The 25,385-nt window shown below is 38.1% G+C and overlaps 1 protein-coding gene across 1 annotated transcript in view; it reads left to right on the forward strand.

Moving 5' to 3' along the window:
* The window catches only part of ARHGAP42 (Rho GTPase activating protein 42), a 145,920-nt gene extending 122,104 nt beyond the window's left edge, over positions 1-23,816 (forward strand). Inside the window, exons 16-24 of the mRNA XM_040056346.2 lie at positions 608-666; positions 1,440-1,545; positions 5,735-5,894; positions 7,678-7,822; positions 9,725-10,105; positions 11,142-11,298; positions 12,377-12,439; positions 18,339-18,418; positions 18,631-23,816. Of these exons, the coding sequence (XP_039912280.1) occupies positions 608-666; positions 1,440-1,545; positions 5,735-5,894; positions 7,678-7,822; positions 9,725-10,105; positions 11,142-11,298; positions 12,377-12,439; positions 18,339-18,418; positions 18,631-18,719 (1,240 nt within the window). The 3' untranslated portion in view covers positions 18,720-23,816. The remainder of the gene's footprint in view (positions 1-607; positions 667-1,439; positions 1,546-5,734; positions 5,895-7,677; positions 7,823-9,724; positions 10,106-11,141; positions 11,299-12,376; positions 12,440-18,338; positions 18,419-18,630) is intronic.
* Positions 23,817-25,385: the final 1,569 nt, after the last annotated feature.

Genomic DNA, 25,385 nt, shown 5'->3' on the forward strand with positions numbered 1-25,385 from the left:
GAATTAACCTGAAAAACATGCCTAGGGTTCATAGCAGAATGGTCATGTACATTTCATTGAAAAGACTGGCTTTGGTTGAAGAAACTTATAATACATCTTCAGAAGCACAAGTCATTGTAGCTACTGTGTTTGTGAAATTGGGACATGAGTGAGCAAGCAGTAGCTGTGTCTTTTGTGTCTGTAAGGCAACTCACAGTCTGCCTTTCAGAGGATGACTCTTTTAAGATCTCGCACATCAGAATTTCAGTCCCAAATTTCATCATATTTTTGCCTTTCTTGGGTAAAAGGTTGATTCTGCAGCCCACTATACTGTATCTGCAACTGTATTTATTCCTGTCCTACAATATGGAAGACAGGAAATACTAAGGCTCTGTGCTGAAGTAATATTTTCCCCATTAACTTACATGGTGACACCAGATTCAATTGAATTGATTTTCAGACAGTGTACTTTACTGAGCTGTATACTACTTTTAATCAGTCATCACTGAATTGAATTTCCTAGGACCAATAGAACATTGTGCAGATGTTGAGGGCTATTATAATCACACTCATAAAACTTAGATTTTGAGTCTGTTTTAAATTAAAAATTTGTGTTTTTTACAACCAGGTGTCTTTCAGAACCACTGATGACTTTCAAGCTGCACAAAGATTTCATTGTTGCTGTTAGTAAGTAAAAAGTAAAATGATAAATACGCTTTCCTGAAAGTAATATTGTTTCTAACATCTAGTCTATTCAGTCACTATCTTTACTTTTCTCCTTGCTCTAATACGCAGCGGTCCAGCCCTCAAAACAGAGAAGTCAGACTAGATGAAGCTGTTCAGTGGTTTGTTCTGATCTTTTTAGTGGTTCTGCGTGACTGCCTTCTGCATGAAGTTTTGAACCCTCATTTAGATTTTTGTTTGTTTGTTTGTTTTATATAGACTGATAATTCTTTTGTAACATTCATCCCTCTCATCCAGGGATCTTTATTTTCCTAGCTTGCCTTGAGAAATCAGAAAGGGCAAAAGTGAAGTCCTTTTCACAAATGGAGTAATTGGATACAAAGATAACAGAGATCATTTTTCTGATGACTTCAGTTTAGAATTTGAAGATACTTCTCCATTTTTCTCATCTTGAAAAGAATAAAAGACACAAAATAGTTTTAGCTATTTTATTCTAATTTCTTAGATTAAATCTTAGATTTCACTGAAGTGGCACATCAAGTCAATACTGCCATTAATTTGTTGGTTCCAGTATTGATAGTAATTGCTTTAGGCAAGTTACTTGAAATACAGATTTCACAGTGTAATAAATATAATCAAATTTTCCTCATTTGAAAGCTAATTTTGTTTGGCTCCTCTTAATGCATGTTTGTGTTAGCATACAGGCACTGATGCCATTTGTAGTCACTTCTTAGCACATGTTCTGATTTATCAACAATTTGTTTTCTGTTTAATAGAGTCAGATGATCAGAACTACAGAGTAGAGGCAGTGCATGCACTTGTGCATAAATTACCAGAGAAGAACAGAGAGATGCTGGACATCCTTATTAAGCACTTGGTCAAGTAATAATTTTTTATTTTTCTCTTTGGTATTATTGTGAGGTGGTATCAATTGTGCTTTAAATTTGTTGGTGTTGCTTAATCTGTTCTCTGTGCTGAAACAATGAAACTTGAAACTATATTTGATTTCTAAAATGCTGTTCTCAACTTAACTGGAATAATACTCTCTGTAGACACAGAATAAAAACATAAAGTGTCACCAAGATGGCCAACTATGTTTATAAAATAAACCTAGTCAATGTTTTCATTCATGTTCTTACTTACTACAGGACTTGTAACCAGTTAAATTTAAGAAACATCTGACACTATGCCAAGCTTGATGGAGAACACTGGTTTGAATCTGTCTCAAAGTCCCAGAGTGTTTCAGGAATGATTAGAAAGGAGATCAAATTAGATAGATGATATGATTATTTCTGTTCTTCATGTTTGATCTTATTTTTCTCTTTAACAAGTCTGAACTGTAGTATCACTTGAAGGTGCTAATTCATAGTATTTTTATTTATATTTTTGATATCTACGTAGATGTCCAACTTTTGAATCTCCCTTAATATTCTCTTGATTTTTAATTGTCAGATCGAAAACATTTGTGTTTCTTTAAATTAATAACCTTTTGTCTTCACAGAATTATACTTGGCATGTGCTGTGAGATAAAAAAAGACAAGTTTTTTTTCTCTTAAGTTTCTGTACATCTTTGGTTAGTTTTTGCTGTTATTTGCTCAGTACTTTTGAATAGGTATTATTCTTTCTGATTTAGATGCTGCATAGTGCATGTATCAGTCATCTGGGAATGTGAATAGTGAAACAGAAGTTGTTCAGATAAGGCTCATATGACTTAGACATTTAGAAGACATGAGAGAGTCCATGTTGTTTTCATTCAATTCACTGTGTCCCAGATGTTTCACTCATTTGATCACAGCTTGAGCTACAGGCTGCAGTAAGCTGCCTACAGTGGAGCCTAATGCAGTTTTCTTATAGAAATGAGAACTTTGAACATGTCTTTGACAGGAAGTCATTTAGCCCTAAAAAATTGGTTTTAGCCCGTTATTTCATTAGCCCCTGGAGAACTAGCGTTATAGCAAGCTGCTGTAAATGTATTTGTTGCAAAAGCTGATTAGGCAGCCCTGTTATGCTTGGGCTGACACAGCCAGATGGAGGAAAGTTTTTTAAGTTTCTTTACTCACGGAATAGTTGAATTAACTAAAAAATACAATACCTACTCCTTTGGAACCCTCAAAAAAGTGAAAGTATTTAATGAAGGATTAACAATTTTGTAAAAGCTGCTGCTCTGGAAGCTTCAAAATTAGAGAGATATGTAAGCATAGGAATTGACTTATTTGTCAGTGCAATTACTGTTAGGCAAGCATTACTTTCTTCACTTCTTTTCCTGGCCTCTTTATCGTCAGTGTGATCTCAGATGCAATTCCAGAGAAAAGCATACTCTTCTTTAATTGTTCTCTTTAACTCCTGCTTTTCTCATCTTTGTCGTGATTCTCACTTCATATTGATGTAATTTGTTTTACACTGAATGCCTTCAGTACTTTTCTTTTCAACATTCAATTCACCCCTTCTAATTTCCATATAATTTGCCAGCTGTTGTTTATGCTAGCTATTCTAATGAGACTGAATTTAAAATTAGTCTCTTGAGTGTATTAGCCATATTCCTCCCTCATCTTTTTTCCTACCACTGTGTGGAGATTTTTCAAGGAACAAATAAATGGCAGGTAAAGTGCCTAATTTTATGAAAATTAGAAAACTTGGGGGAAAAAAAGTCCAACCTCCTGTTTTCGTCATTCTTTTGTTGAAAATCCAATTTCAAAGTGCGTATTTCCTTCCCTATATTTCTTTTAGCTGTTCAGTTCCTTTATAAAGGCTTTTACAGGAATGTGAAAATGCTGTAGCTCTGGGTCATAAAATAAGGATAATGTTATTTTTTTCTTGGTTTAAGTCACAAGGTCTTTACGTCTTTGCCTAGCTTGACTTTTGTGTTACTGTGCAAATTTAAATAGGCTTAGATGGTATGGGATGTAAATCATACTAGAAACAAACAAACAAAACTGGCAAATCCTGAAAAGCACCCTGGAGAGAGGTGATACTGCATGGATACATAGTCAGTAGGTAGGCAAACATGGCAAGTTGGGTGTTACTTTCACATGGGTAACTCATCTTTTTTGTTTTTAAACATACCTAGCCAAATTATGCCCACTCTAAAGAATGAATCGCTCTTTGGTATGATTTATAGCATCTGATTTAACAACACAATGCTTTTCTATGCGAGGTAGGTAGGGGTCTGCAGTCTGGCAGTATCACAACTTGCTGGTGTTACATCAAATGAAGAGATTCTGAGGAGAAAGCAATGGCATCTCAATGTCCTACAGCTACCTGAAATGCATGATTACCTCAGCTTGTGTCTGTGCTGTAGCTCAGCTGCAGTAGCAGTAGGTCAGGGGAAAGTGGCTGTGAAAATGATCCATTTACAGCCCTGGCTTCTTTCTCTTTTGCAAGAAATCAGTCCTTTGAAATGCATTGCAGAAAGTCCTTTCTGGCTACAGTGTTATTGAATTCCCATTTCTTTTATCAACCAAGCTCCCAAATTTGTAACCAAGGAAACCCAAACACCAGACAAGCGCTACCTTCTCTCTTATGCTATAAGATTATAATGTTGGTGTAACAGACCTCTATGGTTACTGTGCAGCACACAGCAGAGTAACATTGCAAAGGGAGGGGGGATTTTAAGTTTTTTTATAGCAAATCTAAAGCTGAGTTATTCAACATTCCAGTTTCATTAAAATACTGGTGGACTTCCCAAAAGACCCTTAGTCATCTAAGATGAACATAAGATCTGTTTCAGAGAAAGATTAATTTAAAAATGTGCTTTGACAATGGAGTCATTTTTGTAGTATGGCTTCCAAATGATGATCTCTGCCAGTGTGTCTGTCTGAGGTAACATTTTGGAAAGTTTTGAGAGAACTTACTGAAACAGTGTAAGAAAAGTGTAAGAAGGTAGGCATTTGTTTTCCTGCAGTTTATAATCATGCTGCCTCCTATACAAAACCCTTTCCCATATTTCTCCTGCTTCTTGATGTAAATAGAGTACTAAAATCTTCCTGTCCCAAATATGAGGGGAATGTTTCATAGATTTTACTGTTTCTTAATTTTAAAAGTTGCAAGAGTTAATTGTGTAGGAAATGGTTAAAAATTCTCAGCTTGACCATAGTAGCAGATGGCATTGAGAAGGAAGAGGAAAATGTGAACCAGTGCCTCAGAAATAAGTTCCATTTGGCAACAGATTCAATAAAATTAGGCATTAAGATGATTTTAAAATCCTGACTTGGCATAAATTCCTGAGACATGAGGCAATAGGACAGCTGTGACCAGGGAATCACTGGCAGTTGTTTCAAAGGATCTATGATGACACAGTTTTTATTTGGCAAATCTTAGTAGTAAGGAGAGAATGGGGCATTGAGTATTACTGATTGAGATTTAACTATCTGATAAATTATTGGGAAAACTAAGCTTTTAAATTTTACATTAAAAAAAAAAAAAAAAAAGAGGCAGAAAAGATAACGTATGTGATAAGAGAATATACAGAAGTATATTGATGTATTTTAAGGCCAGATGTCATTATGGTCATCTAATGTTATCTATCACACAGAAACGATAATTTCAGTGAATCCATTGATCCCATGTTTTCATCAGATTGATGAAGAGGTCATATTGCAAATTAAGTGTTTCCAGTAACTAAGCTTCATTCCTTTACATGAAAACTTAGGTATATAGTTGATCTCTGTTACCACACAGCATTTTCAATCAATCCAGTCGAAAGTATGTAAGGACCTGTAATCATTGAAGACAGATAGTGCTTGCCCTAAGACTTCTAAACTTTAGGTGTTCTGAATCTCTCTGTGTAGAGCTCCAAATACAGTTGCCTTTCCCTGTCAGGTATATCAGGAACTGAAATACTCTTGGAAGACATACACATTATCCATTAAGTTATTGCACAATAGGAGCGTTAATGGAAATATAGTACTTGTGCTACATTGTATTTTGATCATAGTATTAAGTGGAAGTTTTAAAAATATTTTAAAGAGAGGTTTGAATTTGGGATCTGGTAAAAGTAGTAGTCTTAGCAAGTTTTTGCCTGTTGTAGTTTAGCGCAGCAATTAAATCACATATTATTTGTGTTCATTTAAAGGGTATCATTGCACAGTCAGCAAAATCTGATGACTGTGTCCAACCTCGGTGTTATCTTTGGACCAACTCTGATGAGAGCACAAGAAGAAACCGTGGCTGCTATGATGAACATTAAGTTTCAGAATATCGTCGTTGAAATTCTGATAGAGCATTATGAAAAGGTAGAATGAAACTGTCTGTTTTGTTATGAAGTGGAACTAATATCTCATTTTCCTTACCATGATTAAGTCCTTAAGAATAAAGAGTCCAAAATTTGTAGAAGAACATTAATAGAAATCATAGCTTCTTCACACTCCTTGTTATGGACCTGTATTCCTAGCAAGTCTTTCATGGCTGTGCAAGGTACAGATCCAAGACGTAATCTCCCTTGCTTTGAAGGCTTGGCTTTGAATCTTGACTTGCTTTCTGAAGATTGCTTCCTGAATCTAGAAACAGAAAGAGAAGGTCATAGCTTCGCTCCTGGCTTTTCCAGCTCTTTCTTGCTACCGTTGTATGAAGGTTCTCGGATGAATGCACTGATTCTCCTTTGAGTGCATCAGGTCAGAGTGTTTCTGACCATTGCTGTCCTTAGGGGAGATGTTAGCTGCATAGTGGAGATTAGTCACTAAGAGTTGAGAAGGACTTGAGCAGGAAATCCTAAACACTTTCTTTCAGTCACTACCGTTGCTGATATCAGCTTCACTTAAAGGCCTACCCACATTTTTTAATTTTAAACTATTTGATCTCAGAATTCTGCCAAACATTCAAGACCTCCTTTACTTAGTAGTCAAAAGCAATTTTATTCTGGGGATCTTAGTTGAGCTATGTCATCTCCTCTGATGACTGACAAAACAAAGTGAAAAAGCTCTGAGTTTCTTTCTTTACACATTACTCAGCTAAGGGGCGGTTCCCAGTCAATACCAGGATCCTCTGCACTGGTTGATCAGTAGGTGCTGACAGTACAGCTTGGTATCGTCATTTATGTTTCATAGGGACTCCCCAGAATGGCTGTGATCCTGATAGCCTCCTTGGCTCTGATTGCAAAACATGTATATTGCATTCTTTCAGCACTGAATTTCTCCTCCAGAAAATCAGGGCTCATTCAACACAAAAACTATGACTGCGCAACCAGAGTCACCTTTGCTCTATTTCTCTGTCTACAGACATGTTTTTATGTTGATGTGCTAACTCATTAGTGCTTAATACAGTTTTATTATACTCCAAGAAGTTCTCAAGATGTCCACCAAAGTGTTTCCTACTGTGGAAGTACATATGCTTTCTTCCACTTCTATGAATGACACAAAGATGTCTTTTCATGGCTCACTTCATCTTTTGGGAATGCCCTATAGCTAGAGGGCACGGAAATTCTTTCAGAAATGCCTTCTGGCATAGCATGGTAAAAAACTGAGTTTTGTCTGCAGCAATGAAGTGCAAAATCGACCAGTGGTAGCAGTGGTATGTAAAAGATAAAAGCCAGGAGATGCCTTAACCCTAAAGTTGTTCCTTATTAAAATTGAACTTGTTTGGTCGAATAAAGCTTTCTGTAATCAAAATTTGATTGTAACAAGTTATGACTGTGACATTTTCAGTGATCTCTGGAACACGGAAAAAAAATCAACCTTGTCATAATGTTTAAAAAAATATATTACTTCTTGGGGAAGAGTCATTAGTAGGAACCTATTTTGTTCTACAGTTTCAACTGTTAAGCCCTTCTTAACAAGAACTAGAAAATAAATCTATTTCAACAAATTAATACTTCTATTAAGTACAGCTCAGTGTTGCGGTTCTTGAGTTATGAGACCAAAGCTAAGCTTATATTCTGTGACTTTACTCTTTTGCAGTGTATGAGACTATGATAGTGTTAATTTCAAGCACCGTAGGGAGGAAAACAAATGGAATGGTAATGAAAGTGTAAGAATACATCTATCGTTTTAATGTCATTTTCCCCTTTTTTTAATCATGCAGATATTTCACACTGCACCAGACCCCAATATTCCTCTTCCCCAGCCTCAGTCCCGCTCGAGCTCAAGAAGAACAAGAGCAATTTGTCTCTCCACAGGTTCACGTAAACCCAAAGGAAGATACACACCATGTCTAGCAGATCCTGACAGTAAGTTTGTTATTGCATACTGGTTGACTTGCTTCTTATGTCATCTTTTTACTTCACCTGAATAATATCCAATAGATACTGTATTCCAGTGCTGATAAGCATCAGCTTTTTAACCTCTATGAGTCATGGCATCACTGCTGACTGACTGCATTCCTCACTTCTCAGATGAAGAAGGATGTTTGGTTATAGGCAAGTCTTGCATTGCATACAGTACGCTTTATATTCTAATCTAAATTCAGTCTACTTTGAAACTCAAAAGTTATATAATGTTCATCTCATTTGCTTACAAGATGATTAGTAAGGTTGGGAAACAGTAAATGCAATCTTTTCTCTCCTCCTTTAACAAATGTAATTCAGTCAAGGACAGGAGATCGTAACCATCACTTGGCTTTTTTCACATGCATGAAACTGTGGTCATTGCTTCAATGTCAGATACTGCTTCAGCTGCCAAAACCACTGAAACTTCTTAAGTTTTCTGGAATGGAAACAAACCTTAATATTCCTAGGAGAATATTAGAATATATGTATACTTATCATGTGGCTTACTGTTTAACAGCAGGGAGTTACATCTATAATTGATTGCTGCTTTAGAATGCTTACTTTTTTTCATATAAATGTAATTTAAAAATTTCATTTCATTCATTCTCATCCATTTGGGTTACCACTTTTTTTGCTTATTGGCTGTACCAGTAAGGAGTGCTAATTTTTTTAAAAGCTTAAGTCATTAACAATTCCACTACTGCAACACACTTCCTAAAGGATTTCTGTGTCCCTTGGTTCCTCAAAAAGATTTATATGAGACTGGTTCAGTGAGTTAATCCACAGTTAAAGTGTATCTGTTCTTGAGGAGCTATACTAATTCTGAAACCTGTAATGTTAAGAAATCTATCCTCAGTATATTCTTGCACAGCTGCTGCATTTTCCATACACCTATGTTACTTGTTTCCTGCCAGGGAGAGTTTAAATGCTATGTAACAACAGCTCCCTGCACACAGATTGCCAGAGTGAATGGCATGGGGTCCCAAGTAAGAAGTTACAAAGGAATAGTCTGTTACACTCACCAGAGGACAAACTGGGCAAGTGTCAGGTGTTTTTCACTGTGTAATTGCAGTAGATGAATACCACTATAAAAAAGGGACAAATGCAGAGTAAATGCAAGCTCAAGCTTCTTCAAGCTGTCCCAGGGGAGATTCAGGCTTGACATCAGGAAGAATTTCTTTACTGAAAGGCTTGTCAAGCATTGGAACAGACTTACCAGGATAGTGGTGGAGTCTCCATCCCTGGAAGTGTACAAGACATGGCGTGGCTCTTAATGCCATGATTTAGTTGACGTGGTGTTGTTTGGTCAAAGGTTGGAATCAATGATCTTGGAGGTCTTTTCCAACCTAAATGATTGTAGGACTTCTATGATGCTACATTTGGTGGCAGTTTGATTGCCACAAGGTCTGATCCTACAGCTGTCCACTTGTGTTTTGATTATTAGCTGAAACTCAGCACTTGTGTAAACAAGTTCCAGTTAGTATCTCACTTGTGCCCTGAAGTGCTGAGGTAGAAGCAGAGGTACTCTTCTTACCAAATAGCTCTAGGTGTGGCAGGAGACAGGCAAGAGGGAGCCAAGGCTTCTGGCAATAACATGTTCAGAGCGCTGAATGGTTTTAAGTTATCATTTAAGTGAAGCACGGATACAACTATATTGCAGGAAATAAAAGAGATCTGTATGGTGTGAGAAAAGAGATACAGGTTTCATATGGTAGGGAAAGATAAAAAATTACAGAAAAATTAATAAATTTGTTAACAAGTAAGGTACAAAAGAGCTAAAAGTGGCATAAAAGAAATGCGCATGATTAGAAAATGCAGATTATTTTTTCACCCTCTCTCTCCCTTCCCCTGCCTCCTCTCTAGGTGACTCGTACAGCAGTAGCCCTGACAGCACTCCCATGGGCAGCATCGAATCTCTGTCTTCTCACTCCTCGGAGCAGAACAGCACCACCAAGTGCACGCCCTCACAGCCAAGGGAGAAATCGGGAGGGATTCCATGGATTGCCTCTCCCGCTTCTTCTAATGGCCAGAAAAGTTCAGGCCTGTGGACTACAAGTCCAGAATCCTCATCAAAGGAGGATGCAACCAAAACAGATGTGGAATCTGACTGCCAAAGTGTAGCTTCCGTCACTGGACCAGAAAATGCCTCTCCACCGACAGACCTGACCAAAAAGAGTTCCTACAGTCTGTCTGGGCTGAAAAGGTCTTCAGCATCTTCCCTTAGATCAATTCCTTCAGCTGAAGGTAATTTCCAAAGTCTTTTATCACATCAGTGTTAACTTACGAATCAGAAAACAAGAGCTGAATTCAAAGCTAATGATACTTATTAGTCTTGTTCCTTTGTTTGCTTGTTTTTAATTTCTGTGGTATGTAGTTTCCGTTTTCAAACGCCTTCTGATATATTTCCATTGCTTATAACCTGCACAGTTCACACAGCTTAAAAGATGTTTCTCAAATTTAGATCACTCTCTATCCTCCTACGATTCATCTATAATTTATGACACAGAATACTACTATAGATTAGAAATACTAGTAATAGAAGTATTGTGATTGTAGTTTGGTATCTGTGTTATGACAGCTTTTAAAGCATTATTAAACATTGGTTGGCCTTTGGCATAAGGAGAGAAGCAGATGCAGTTTTTGTCTTGGAGAGCGTCCATGGAAACAAAGCAGCAATCCACTGATACGTCACCTGAAAAGACACAAATGGGCATGGTTTATATTCATTAAAGGGACTTCTTTTGTGTGCTATACAGTCTGTACACATATAGATTTGCTTTATCAAGTTACAGTGGCAATTGATTAAGGCAAATCATGGTCATTTAGTCCTAAGTGGTTTTTTTAACTGCATAAAGGTTTTGTGGATATCAAAATGTTAATTCTTACAAATTATTGTGGTTTGATTTAACACTGCTTTGATCAGTTGACTTCCTAAGAACCATTTCCCTGTGATTTTTTTTCAATTTTGTGCAAAGTGCTACTTTATGAATGCTTTCATTATCTGTTTTTAGTGATTATACTATCTAGCCATGTAATTGCAATGTAATTTTTTAGCCTTCTCAATTTTAACATCATTTACTCATTTTTTCTGTTGATTCTTTTCTTTCTGGCTTTTTGCCTGAAAGTCTGTTTCTTCTCACTCTTAGTAAGTAATTTCTCTACCTGTTTTGACTCCTAAAAAAAAATCAACAACAGCATAACCTTTGCTTTGCAGTTATACGTGTTGTGAAACAACTTCAAATCAGCTTTAATGTTCCCTATAATTTGGTGTTTTCTTTAGGTAACAAAAGCTGCAGTGGATCTATACAGAGCTTATTTTCAACAGATACCAAAGATACACTAAAGGCTCCACCAAACCCTGATTTGCCTCCCAAAATGTGCAGGAGATTAAGATTAGATACTGCATCAAGTAATGGCTATCAAAGACCTGGATCCGTGTAAGTCAATAAGGCCCTTTAGAGATTTGTGTTGTTACAGGATTGTCTATAATAAATTGATTCCAGAGATGTACATAAGTAATTTAAAAAGCATGCATGAATACTTGATATTAATATTTCTGTATTTGTTAATTGTTGAACTAGTTTTGTTATAATTGTAAACAAAGGAGATGGCATGAAGTCTGTTTAAGTGAGTTGAAGGACTACCATTGACTTTATTAAACTGGAGACAAGGTAGAAATGTTTCCTAGAAAAATTACTAGTATTATTGTCTTTGGTTCTTCTGGAATTTAATGTTTCAAGGAGCAGAAGTGCTATTTACTGTCTATGCTTTTATCTCAGAAAGATCAGATTTTATTTTTGAAAGTTCAATATTGGAGGAGGGAAAAAGAAACCAACCTTCAGCTCTGAAGAATCTTCAGTTGCTGCATCATAAATAGTTGATTCCCAGCAGCTGGAGTTTCATTTGGTTTTGGTTTAGTTTTCTTTCTTTAATGCTGAAAGGAGGGTAGTAAGCAACAGAGATTGGGATTTAGCCTGTTGAGATTTGGGTTTATAATGTTTCTCAGTGCTTTCAGAAGACTGAAAAGTCAGAAGATCTCTCCTGATCTGACTTTGACCCAAAATATCTCTGTCCCCATGAACAAGTGATTTCCAGGTCTTCAGAGCATCAAGAAGTTCTTCAAATACTGCAGGATATCATTCAGCCTCTCCACTTTGTAATCTGGAAGGGATCACTGTAGTCATTTCACAGACCCTTGTGTCTTAAACAAAATTGTGCACAGCTAAGGGTTCCAGCATGACAGTGACAGACTTTCAGTAAAAGCATTTCCAGTATACCTATTGGCCATCCATGAATATAGTTTTAAACACAAGATGTTGAGGTTTCCATTGGTAACTCAGTGGAGCATGCAGAAGTCCATGGCCCCAGTTAGGTTACGGCCTTAAAACGTCTGGTGAATGGGGATGTAAGTGAATAATTAAATAAAAATAAAACTAAAATGTGTCCGTGTCTTTAGATGATTAAAAGTGAAACGTGTGTGTGTGGTATAAAGCAAGGTGGTGCGTTTATTTTCAGAGTGGCTGCAAGAGCGCAGTTGTTCGAAAGTGCTGGTTCACTTAAACAAGTTTCTTCAGGACGGTAAGTGCTACAAACTGTTTAACATTCTGTAAAATCCTTTCTGTTTTGCTGGCTTCAGAGATTGAAAGAGGAATGTTGGAGCTTTGTTCTGTGTCTTTTGGGCAATGTCATGTGGCATGTGAATTTTTTTGTCGTTTATTAAGCTCATCCTTTCTTCAACAGAAAGCTGAATTTCATAGAGAACAACAGCCAGTCTGGTTATTCTCTCACCTAGGGGAATACTGGGAGAGGCTCAGGTCAGCTCTCTGCTTAAGGACACAGATACAAGAGGAAATTACTAGTAGTTAGATGAGAGTGTTGCACTTTTCTCCATTCAGCTGTTTGTATGGAATGGCTTCAGCAGAGTAGCAAACCTGCTGGTTTATGGTAATTTGCTCATATAGGCAGGTCTGGAATAACATGTACTTTAGAAAGTTCAAGATTAACTTGATCAGGATTTCTGTCTTTACCATCACAGCTTCCATGCCTCCAGTGTCTGTCTGGAGAAGCTGCTGACCTTTCTTCTTGATAATGTGCAGCAGGAAATACTGACATTTTCTTCACAATTGTTTTCATTTATTTCATGGATTTGATTCATTTTTATATTAAATGAATTTAGAATGTTCTAGTAAGTGTTTGTCTGGGAAGCAGTATCTTCTGTAAAGTACTACTCCCCTTAAAATTAATAGACAAAGCAGATAAGTAAATAGATATAGGAAAACATCTGTCTCTCTTGTCACTGTCCCAACTTTTCAAATTCATTGAGACAGAACACAGATTTAGAGCAGATCACTGCTTTACTCACTGATAAATCCACAACTTACCGGAACTGTTGAGCAATGAAAAAAAGATGTCAATTCCTGAATCCAGAAGTAGTAGCCTAAAGTAGCACAGATGTAAAGGAAAATGACAACATGCTGAAATGTGTGACCATGGAATGTGGAATGTGGCTGTCCTCTCTGGCAGGTCTAGCAGGAGAGGGAAAGAAAAAGCTCTGCTGCAAAGGCCTACTGATTTTGTGAGAGAAGCAGCTCTTAGGAATCACGGCTCTTCTTGTTTTGTGTAGTACATGAACTGTAAGATGAGCAAAAAGGAGAGTGGCAGGGGAGGAAAGGGGTGTGAAAAGATCAGGACAATAATTTAAGGAAGAAAAGTATAGATGAAGGGTCTGGAATGTTCTTAAGCCAGTGCCCTAAGTTGAAAGCAAGGACTGCTTCACCAGTCCTGCATCATTTCATCTTCAGCGCTGTTCTTTTTCTTATTTTGTATTACTTCCTTCTTTCAAACTCTCGCCTGTTGTTCCTTCAGAGCCTGTGCCACCTGTATCTGTATATAAAAAGCATGTAAGAAGCAAAAATCTGACAAAGGAAAAAGTAGCAGTTTGGTAATGGATGTGGAGAGCAGATAACAAAGCCGACAACACTGAAAGGCTGAATAGCTCCTCGACTTCAGCCTTCATAAGAAGGCAGAAGAGCAACAGGAGCAGGGAGAATGGAAAATGAGAGGTTAGCAGGCAGAATGAGGAGGAAATCAGAAGCAGCTCAGGTGTTCTTATTGTGCCGCTTAAGTCTGAGTACGATTTTGCAATTCAGAGCAGTTGTTATTTAACTGCATTTTATGAACCATGAAGACTGATTTAAAACTATAGAGTAGCCTTTTTTTTTTCTTTTATTTTTTGTCTCTGAAGTATGTAGAAGTCATGGTAATTAGAACTTGATCATGCAGTAGAAAGGCCTCCTGTTTTGATAACTCTGCTAACCAATGCAGGGGCGAGTATAAGGCAGAGAAACTATTTTTAAGCTGCCTGGAAATACTTAAGAGAGCATTGGACTCTGTTCATGGGTAATTTACCCTGCTAAGATAAATGCTGCTTACCTGTGCATTATAGAATATAAGTAACTTCATCCCTGCTCGAAGCACCTGTTGTCTGTTGTGGTCTTTTGTACAGATGGCAGATCAAAAGTACCTGTATGGCTTTACAGTCTCACATTGTTTTCTGTACTCCAGCAGGTGATTCTGCACTTGATACTTTACAAGTGGTCTGGTCCTACTTAGTTCCTTCTTCCATGCAGTGTTTGCAGTCCTGCTTGCTGACTTTGTATGATGCAATGGGGCTATAATGAGTGTGTGTGTGTCTCCTCTTTTTCAATGCATTTGACTCTTTTCTCTCCTTGTGTACAAGACTATATGCTCCTGTAAAATGAAAGGGTTTTTCTAGTCAGAAAGACAAGAAACCACAGTACATGTGTTAGGATTGGACAGGGAAGACCAAAATTTTATGCCCTCTCTAGCCTGTGCTCTCTTTTTTCAATTACAGAGTTACTTTGACTTGTTTTCCTAATTCCTGATTTGAAGTTTATTATTCATCAGTCTTCCTCACTGTGGTTTTAATCTACTGTGTACTGAAACCAGTCCCTGTTGCTAGTCTAGCATCACTGCACTTGAAAGAGCTGAAAGATTTTTTTTGCTATTTTCACAAATACTGCAGTAACATAAGTCAGTCAGGCCAGAGATGTGTTTATTTCAGCTTCTGAACAGAAATGCACCAACACATAATCCCTCACTCTACATATTCTTGACTTTCATGTAGAGGTACACAGAAGGCCAATTCTCCTGAAGTGAGAAACTGCATTAGAAGAATATTCATTAGAAAAATGGCAAGGAGTAGGTGACAGCAAAAGGCTCAACCTTTCAGCAGGATCTCTAGGTGCCAGGCTGGGATTTCAATAGGAGCAGACAGATATTTTGAAGCCCTCTAGAACTATGCTCCCTTCCCAACCATATGATTAAATATTCTTTTCCAGTCATTCTTCTGTTTTTATTTTCATGCTGTGTTTTGCATTTCCTAAAACACCTGGAATGCCTTGCTCAGTGTCTTTTACTCAGGCTTGGTTTTGAGTCTGCCGTCTCCAGGGCTCTATAAACCTTTCTTTTTCATGTAGGATAATATTAACTGGTGAGTCATCTCACAGAGATTCATATGTTTTTCCTCATTCATTCCTCTTCTGGCTTTGAATTTGCTAGACTGAAAAGTCGTTAGGGCAGGAGCATAGTTTTAAAGCTTGTTTATCATTCAAAGTAGTTATTATTACTATTATTATTAGAGCCTCAGGTATTGTTGACGGTGTGTAGTCAAGCAAAAGAATTTGTGATCTGATGAGTACTGATCATTTGACTGTTAATGTATCCATCATTATGGGCTCAAAACAACTATATTAGGAAGTAAGGAAATGGAAAATTAATTTTTCTCATCTGGAATATTCCCAGCAAGGTTGTGGAAAGGAACTTCTAGGAAATGAGGGTAACATTTTCTTAAGTTGTTTTTTTTTTTCCCTCTACCCTAAACAACATGAATCACACTCCTCTCAGGTTATTAGCATCATCTTAAAAGAACTGTAATAGATGATGGTGATGTTATCAAGTGCTTTTTGACAGCCTTGTTTCTAGGGAGAACAGCATTAACACCATCAGTAGGAATGTCCATTTTTGTAACCACAAACAAAATGCCCAAGAACCTGCAAGTTTATTTCATGAGCAGTGCCTCCAGATGGATAGGGTTGAAGTGAGTAATAACAAATATGAGAACCTAAATAATCAAATCAAGTGTGGAGGCAATAACCAGGTGCTTTAAAATTGCTCCAGAGTTATGAGTAAATATTCTTAAATCTGTCACTCATTATACTATCACAGATGGTTTGTAGATAACTTTGGGGTGTAATTGCTCTGCCTCAGGAGCAAGGTAGTGCAAAGAATGCTATCGTTCATTAGATTTGGAGAAACTGACTTCTTGTGTCCTCTATCTGTGTAAATGTCAAGTGCTGAGAACCTTTCTCCTTACACAGGAGATGATTTTAGAGGTCTTTTCCAGCCTTAGAAATTCTGTGACTGTATAATTCTAAGACAGAGTCTGTTTTCTTGTGTTTTTTTATTTCTGAGGTAAACATACTTGGATCAGATAAAACTGGAGGTTGAAAACAGAATAGCGTATTAGACATTAGAGAAAAGAGGAGAAAATTGCATTAATTTTTTAACTTTTTGTAAGGGCAATAAAAACAACATGTCATACTTCAAGAATGACGTAAGAAATTCCGCCTCACGTTTAAATATTGCCTTAAATGTCTTTTGTCACAGTATTACTCAGGTGTCCCATTATCAACGTGGGCACGTGGCATGATAGTCAAATTATTCAGAATTGAAATAATCCCTCTTCTTTAGTAAATTCACTACCTACTACTATGTGTTAATTACAACTATGCTACTGTTTTATATGTGTAAAATCCATTATTATGCCACACAGATGTATTGGACTTGCATAAGAAGGAGTCGTGACAGGGTCAATCCCAACAGGCTGTTTTGTCACAGTGTGACTGATTTGGGTCAGGATAATTAGAACATCTCTAGTGCTCTCTGTAGACTGAGAAGAAATGAGATTAAACAATTTTAGTTTATGTGTGACCATCAGTAAAGTTATCTAAGCTCCCTCTGTATGTACATTATGTAGATTATTATGTATAAATTTGTACAGATTATACAGAGTAATGAATCAAGACACCTGTCTTGTCAAGTGTAGATGGCAAAGTCTTCACAACAGAAGGCACCAAGGAGTTCTTTTGGAAAAACTCTACTCAGAGCAGCCTGCACCGGCCAGAGAGCAAGCTAACATTTAAGCAAAGGGAACAAACAGGGATCCAGTTCTCATCCTGTAACCAGGATGACAGTACTAAAAATCAGAAATGTTTCCAGGGCCCTGAAATAAACTGCCCCTTGGATATCATACAACTCAAAATTCCTGGTCTCCTCTGAAAAATCTCCTCCTGAGAATGTAACCCTTGAGGAGTCATCAGTTCTCTTAAGATAGGCAAAACATGCCGTTTAGACCAGTCATAAGTCAGAGAAACAACAGCAAAGCTTATTATTCAGAGGGAGAAATCATCTCTAGAAAGCTCTCACTTCAAAACTTCAGAATATGTGCATCCACTTTCATACCCTTTTAAAGGTTCAAATGAATGATGATAATGCTTATGATGTGGCGCTGTTAATTAATCTATCATGCAGCTCTTTTATCTCACTATTTTGGGAGAAAGACATGATTACATGCCACTTGCATATACACTCTGTCAAAAAGTATGCAGAAAATTTTAAACTTTGCCACAGGTCTCAATGACACAGGTCATTGAGATAAATCCTGGCTAGAAGGAAACCTCAGCTGGCAATTCCCCATCATATCACACAAAGGTGAAATAGTCAACAAGTCATCTTCACTTAGTGTACTGTGGGTTTAAAGAAATTGAGAAAACTTGGTGGCTCATGTAAAACTGTTCTGAGTGGGTAAGTTAAAGTCAAGGTGAAGTGCAGTAATCTCAAGAGAACTCCCAATTTCCATCTTCTTGCTCAAACCCTCATTTTGTACTTTGCAGAATCATAGTGCCAGACCCCAAGAGGTGACTTTTTCTGTCCTCTTTCTCTGGGACAGAATCATAACTCCTTTTTGTCTTATGTTTACTTTCTAAGTATTGTTTTCCTCTGTAGACCTATTAGCAATTGTTTCTCACAGGTCAAGTTTTCAGACCTTTAATGACTTGATGATCACTTTTGAATTTGTCTCCAAATGTGTCCGTGGCTTGCTTCAACCAGTATGCTTGTTTCACTACTTATTTGAATGACAATCTCATTTTAAAAGTTCCTAATTATATTCCTGTTTAAATATCTAAGTGGCATGTCATTCTCTTTTCTGCAATAACGATGGTTAACTCCAGTAAGCTTGAAGTTATTATATGCTATAATTCTACTCCTCTGAACTGCCGTGTAAAATAGCATTTGTACATCTGCTTATTCCTATACTTCCCAGGTTTTAATTTCCTTTATACCTTTTTCCTTGCTATCTCATTTACTTCAAACCTGTATTTTTTTTTTCTTTCAGACAAGCAAAAGCCATGTATTCCTGTAAGGCTGAGCATAGTCATGAGCTGTCTTTCCCACAGGGGGCAATATTTTCCAATGGTAAGATTTGTTTTACGTTGACTTATATATTAAAAAAGAACCTATAAAAAACTGAACTGTATCACAAAATGGGGGCTTAATTCCCTTTTTAGCTCTCAGGTTTTGCCCTGATCTTTCAATTGCTCTTGAATAAACACCATCTAAATAAATATATGTAGCATGCATGGGATTTTTAACAGTGGTAAAAGTTGTGTATATGTCTTTTTTTGCAGTGTATCCATCAGTGGAACCAGGCTGGTTAAAGGCAACTTATGAAGGCAAAACAGGACTAGTTCCTGAGAATTATGTTGTCTTCCTCTAGTAATCTTTAGTGGACAGCAATATCTTCATGGTATCCATGGTAACAAATAATAAGCACTATGATTTTTATCTGACACAGATATGGGATCAGCCCCTTAGCTGAGTGGTAGATTTCCTTCAGATGCTGCAGCTGCAGGTTACAGAGCTCCCTGCCAATGGAACAGAATGTGATGAAACAGTTAACAGTTTCTGTGCTGAGGATGGTACTCTGTTTAAATAACTTCCATTGTTTGCAAAAGGTTGTTCTGTTCTTCTTTTATGGGTAAGGAACACTAGAGCAATAAAATAAAATAAAAAAATTGCTATTTAGCTGCAGACTTTCAGGTCCAAGGATGTTGCTCACAGAAATGTGAAATTTAGAGGCAAAGCGCTCTATGACATTTCTCGTAATCTATGGTTTTTAATATGGAAAATCGTGGACTCTTTCATAATGTAAGTACTGCTTCTATTGTGATCTGAATTCTCCCTTAGAAAACTTGATTCTAAAATTGATCCTAATCATTTCAAGTAAGAAATGGCTTTATAATAAATCAGAAGTTGGAACTTTTGTTAGTCATTGAGTTACAGTATGGTATAGAATTTATACAACTGACAATATGAGTTTATACACTGCCTGCGCAGTGACTGCTCATTCAGAATGTGATATGTTTAATGAATGTTTCATTCAAATACTTAATAGATTTCTTTTCTACTTTCTGTATCAGCATAGATGATACTAACAACTTTTATTTCAATGATAACCATCATCTGGAAGATACTCTCTTTGTGTCCCAGAACATCTGTACAAAACAAGGAGATGCTGAATCTGGACTGATTGGTAGTCATGTGAAGTGAGCAATGAAAAACAGCAGTTTGTTTTGAAACCTGAGATAAATAGTAACTCATTCTTTTTCCATTGCAAGTAAGACAAATGACCTGTGAAATAGCCAGTTTTATAAACTATGAATGCTAAAAGCTCCATGTAGCAATAAAATTACTTAGTGTTATTTCTCTTGACTTCTGCTAAAATATTTGACAAAGATTCTCTTCTTCCACAGAATAAAAAATCCTTTACTTTTCAGAGGCGTTGTTAAGACCTATTGTTTGCTCCTGGTAGGACTGAAAAGGAAAAAAAAATCAAATACATAAATAAATGAAACCAAGTCAAAGAAAACCCCAGAAATCATAAGTAGCTTTCTCAATCTAAACCGTTTTCTTGTACACCTCGAGGGAAAATATGCACTGCTTGCTTGGCTACTTACCATTCCTGATTGAAAATGGAGACATTTAATTCCATCTTAGTATTTCTTCAATATCAGTGCTTCCAAAAGAATTCACTGTTTCATAGAACTATGCTTAGTTTCATAGACCTGTCAAGGCTCAGTTCTTTCTTCAGTAGCAGAAATCAATATACAAATTATCTGTTGATTTCTGCTTCAAGAAAGTTTAAGGAAGGACTGCTGTTAGGGCTAAAAGCATCAGTAATTTTTTACTGCTGCGTTTTTCTTTCCACAGCCTTTTGTTTAAATTGAAAAATAAGACTCATTGCCAACACAAAGAAGCACATGACATTCAGACCATTCTTCACTTATATGTAGTGCATGAATACTTCAGTGCAAGTGCTGGATTTCAGGCTGGTAGCAGAATCCTGCAAGATCTTTCTCCTCACTAATTCAAGTACTGAGTGATGATCAGAGAAAGAGGCTTGAAGAACATCCTTCCAAAAATGGTCTTTTAACAGGGGGAGTCTGAGGAAGACTGGCTGCAGGCAGTTGAGGACAGACCCCATGCATTAGGGATTGAGTGACCTGGGTTCTTTCTTCACCCTAAACAGTTTCATTAATCCCAAAACATGTTTCACTTCATCTTAAATCCAGACTGTGCCCAGTGCATTGTGATGAGGGCTCATTCTTGATGGCACTGGCAGTGAAGGCAGATCTGTGTGTGCTCATCTGATTTTCCCAGAGCAGATGTGAAAGGAACTGAAGGTCTTTCCTCAGCCAGTTGAATCTTTCTTCGTTTTAAGGCAAGCCAAGTTTTCTTCATCTAAGCTATGCCTGAGACTTCATTGCCCTGAGAGGACCAACACGGTCTTGGGTTGTGGTTTTGCTGTATTTCACAATCAAAAAACTGTAGGCTGTCAAAAGGTTTTCCTCTGGTGACCTGCCCAGATAAAGTGCTGCTGCAGGCAGAAAGGGAAGCAGAACTTTGAGCAGAGGCTGGTAGCCCAGCGTGTCTCACACAGCCAGAAAAATGCAGTGATCAGGGGAAAAAATCCCAGCTTCTGTCTTTTGCATGGGGTCAGTAGCAAACCTGTATTGAACATCCTTTGATGACTCCTCATAACTCTTAAGGGCAATTTAATTGTTGTGAAATTCTCGAGGAATTGTGAAAAAGAAAATGTAGAAGATGTTTGCTCTTACTTGCTTTGCTCTTGCCTAATTTAAAAATAAGTGGGAAAAAAACCCCTAAGCTTAGGTAATTTCACATCCCCTGTATGTGTCTCACAGTTCTCCAGAACTGTGTTTTGAAAGCAGCTGTTCTGAGTGCAAGCTGGAGAAGTCAAAGATGCCAAGTTCATTAAAAAATTTGTAAAACTGCCAAATTCAGTTACAGATTAAGCACGTAGAGCCTGCGAGTGCTGAGGGAAAGGCTGTAGAAAGACCTGGAGGAATCCCTGTGGTGGAGAGGTGTTTCATCTGTCCCCATGCATTCATCTCACCTTAGACCGAAATTAGGATTGGAGAAGACAACTTCAAAAAAAACCGGATTCCATTCATGTGCTGCTCACAAAACAAATCTGTATTTTCCTCTGTAATGCTCTGCAGCTTTTTTACAGGCCCTTCTGAACTAGCCAGAAATAATTTTTAAGTCATTTAGCTTTAAAATGGCATTTCCATCTGAAAAAGGTTATGCCCATTCTTTCCTACAGTTAGCCACTCGCTCTCCAGGAGTAGGGGTTTTCATTTTTGGAACTCTCTGTTTTTTCTTGTACTCTCACTCTGCAGCACATAGTAGCACTTTCTGTATGATCTCCTGCTGGGTTGTGGGTGCCCCAGCTCTTCCCTGCCTTTCAAGAGGGAGTTGAGCTCTACAAGAAGCTGTAGAGTGAACCCGAAAGTTGAGTAAGAAGGGGTGCAAAGACTGAAATGGGGGAGGGGGCAGCACCAAAGCTTCTCAAATGATGATACTCTCAGGCTGACCAAAAATCCTTTCTGACAATAGCAAAGAATCAAAAATACATATAACATTTAAATGAAAATACAATATTTTGATAATGCCTTAACAGACAATTAGGCAATCTGAATTAAATTAGCTCATAGTAGTGATTTACTATTCTTTACAGAAGTCAGACTCACTCTACAAGCAAATGTTAAACATTTTTTTTTAAATTACTATTATCCTTCCTAAAAGGATGCAGCAGGTTTGTTCCAAATATCACTGTAGAACAGGTGATGATGATACATGTAGAACTAGGTAGATGATACATTGTTGTTGTTTGTCTTGTGGAAATATCTGTTCCCACAACATATAATTAGCCATGTTTTTTCTTTGTTAAACCTTGTGATACATGTTGCAGCACAACATGAATCAAATAGTGTGAAGGACTGATATATTGTATGATAAATATGTAAAGTATATTAATATTCTATATTCACACTTTTTATTAATGATGATAAAGATTACATTTTTGTGTGTAATTCCTATGATTTCAGTATTAAAATGTCCTTGCCATATTTTGGCATTTAGAGTTATATATAACAAAACTGTTAAATTAAACCATAGTTATCACTTATGTCCCTAACTCCCCTATAATGTTCATTGTACAATTATTCCTGGGAAAAAAAAGATGCACAGATTTGCTGACCAGCGCTATTCTATGACAGTAATAGTAACTTATTTTCCTTTTATATATTTTCTGGTGCTAATCTCTATTCTTTGCCTGTAATTAGATTGAATTTAATGTGCCTTTAGGAAAGACATGTTAGAAGAGGAAAAGTGGTAAAATTCCGCAGTTCAGAATGGTAATTACACAAACAAAACAACAAAAAAGCACTGTATGGCAGTAATTGGAATTTTTGTTGATGTTGTTAACTTTTATCCCCTGGCCTGTTTTCTGCTTAATAAGATTGCATCAGAATAAATAATGAAACTAAAAAGCACATTGTTCTTGATATTTCTTTTCCTAAGGCAGAAAGTTGTGCAATTTTGGATTGAGCAGCAAGAAGAGAAATCCCAGCTGGGGAGCTCATCCTCCAGGCTGGGATGGATCTTCTCCACTGATTGAAATTCTCAAAGCTCTAGTGAAGTCAAAGACAGACCTTTGGCAATTCATAGTGAAGGCTTGCTGGCCAGAAGCCCCCAGAAAAGAGACAGAATATTTGCTAATGGGATAATCTATGATTTGGCTTGGCATTCTCCTTTCTTTCAGCAGAGAGGCCTGAACGAATTGTTCAGTGGCCGGAGCTCAAAGCCATAGGCAACCTTAGTCTCTTTCTGGCTGGTCACAGAGCCCTGAAGATGGTGCTGCTGCTGCAGCTCCTGCTAAAGTCAGGCAGGCTCTAGCTGTACCCATTGGGAGACCTCTTCTTCTCTTGTTTAGGATTTTGCATGGGCTTCGGGAGTTTGCTTTGTTTTGTTTTAGTAAGGTGCTTGGTATCCAAACAGCCTCTAATTCAGTCACTGAAGATGATATCGGTTCTTTAATTGTCCTCTGTGTGGCAGTGTTTAATAAGGCATTGGATTATTCTTGTTTTAAGTGTAGAGCACAGTGCTCCAACCCTTGGACGCCTCAGCTGAAAGCTGTTTTGCATCTGAGCGTTCTGCAAGTGTTTCATTGGGAATTGGCATCAAAGCTCTGGCACTAAAGATAGGACCATTATCTCTGCAAGAGTTTCTGTTGGAGCAAAGGGCAGAACAGCTGAACAGGGCACACAGATAGTTTCAATCTGCAATCATATTTATGGCAGTTTTGGAGGTATTAGAGTTTTTAGGGGTTACTTTAGATGCTATATGGTATTTTAATAGGAAAATATATACCATCAATAACTATATCTATTTAATAAATACTAAATACTAAATTATCTTATTGAACTCTCTGTTTATTTTGTAGTGTGGTTTCAATAATTATCTGCACTCTGTATATATCTACATGTAAATAACTAGCATGACATGCATAAGCTGACTTTGCAGACATAATGCTATGTTGTACTTTACACTGTATTTCAAAAATTTGAAAAAAATGTTTTTCAGAATAAAAATCCTTTATACACAAACTCTTGGGGTTTTTTTTAATTGGTTTTAAATTTGGGCTCTGGTTCAGCCTTTTCTTTTTTCCAAGTTAATAACACTTTGGTTCCACTTCTATCCATACCTCCATTTTAGAGTAACATTTCACCCCTGCGGATGCTTTACGTAGATGGCCGTGTGAATACCAGGCAGTAGTCTGTTATACACTGTCCTGATCATGTGGAAGTCTCCAGAGATGTGGCTTTTGGGAAGAAAATGACAACTTTGGATGTTAGGTAGCAAGAAGCGGAATCCTGGTGTGGCTGAATCTCACTGATGAGGTCTTTGCCTCTGGAATTCCACGGGTGGATGGGCTTTCTCAGGGGAGGGGCCTTCCATGGCTCCATTGCAACAGCACTGCCAGGTGGGGGAAGCAACTGAGTGCTGTGGCCTCTGCAAGTTCCCTTGCAGGCCCTCCTCAGCATCTCTCCCAAGATTTTTTCCTCAGTGTTTACAGCCCTCGAGCTGGAGTTACAGCTGTGCCCCAGGCAGAGGGGGCTGTGAGATGGCCTGCCTTGCCTTTTCCGTGAAGGAACTCGCCAGAAACTTTGTGAGACTTTAATATCCCTGAAAGAATCAGGCTTTGTTATGATACAGACTAAAAAACTGTGTTTCTTAAACAAGATCAAGCCAGCCAGCTGACAAACTCTTTTCCCTGTTCACTGTGCTTGGGCTTGGACAGTGCAGAACGCTGCAGGAGGCCAGGGAAGATGGATACTGCTCCTGCATCCATGGCAGCCAGCTGCCAGCTCCTGGCCCGGGCACGCTCAGGCTGCTGTGGCTCCTGCCTGCCAGCCTGAGCTGGGCAGCTGCCCTGCCAGCCTCCTGTGCGGGCTCTGTGCCCACAGCTCTGCCCAGGGCACAGCAGAGACAGACAGAAATAAAACATCCGTACCGTGGCTGTAAGTAAAAGTGAGATTGAGAGGCCAAGCGGCACAGACCGGATGGAGAAAGTCTCTCCGATGCTTTCTAACATCTGCTCTGAGGTGAAGCCTGTATTTCACAGCTCTCCCTGCTTGAGGAGTTGAGAGATGTGGGTTCTGCTTTCAGGAATCAAAACATCACCTACGGCCTGAAGTCACCAAACTGTCTTGCACCTTGCTGAGATCCTGGTGTCCTGGGCAGGATGGGGCCAGGGAGAAGGCAAGGTTCCCCTTAGGACCAAGGGGGGCAGTTGAGCTGGCAAAGCCCCTTCTGGCTGTATTAGCTCTGCTGGAAAAGCCTGAGAAGTAGAGGGGCTGCAGCAAGGGGTTAGAGCTGAGCTGAAGCTCAGTGCCCTGACCTTAGGTGTAGAGAACCGCCCCCGATGTGTAGTGCGGAACAATGGCGATGGAAGCTGTCACCGTCACTCCCTGCAGCACTCCTGTGCCACGGCGCTTTCGGGAAGAAGGGGGATGTG

Source organism: Hirundo rustica, chromosome 2 (assembly GCF_015227805.2).
Source record: "Hirundo rustica isolate bHirRus1 chromosome 2, bHirRus1.pri.v3, whole genome shotgun sequence".
NCBI lineage: Eukaryota > Metazoa > Chordata > Aves > Passeriformes > Hirundinidae > Hirundo > Hirundo rustica.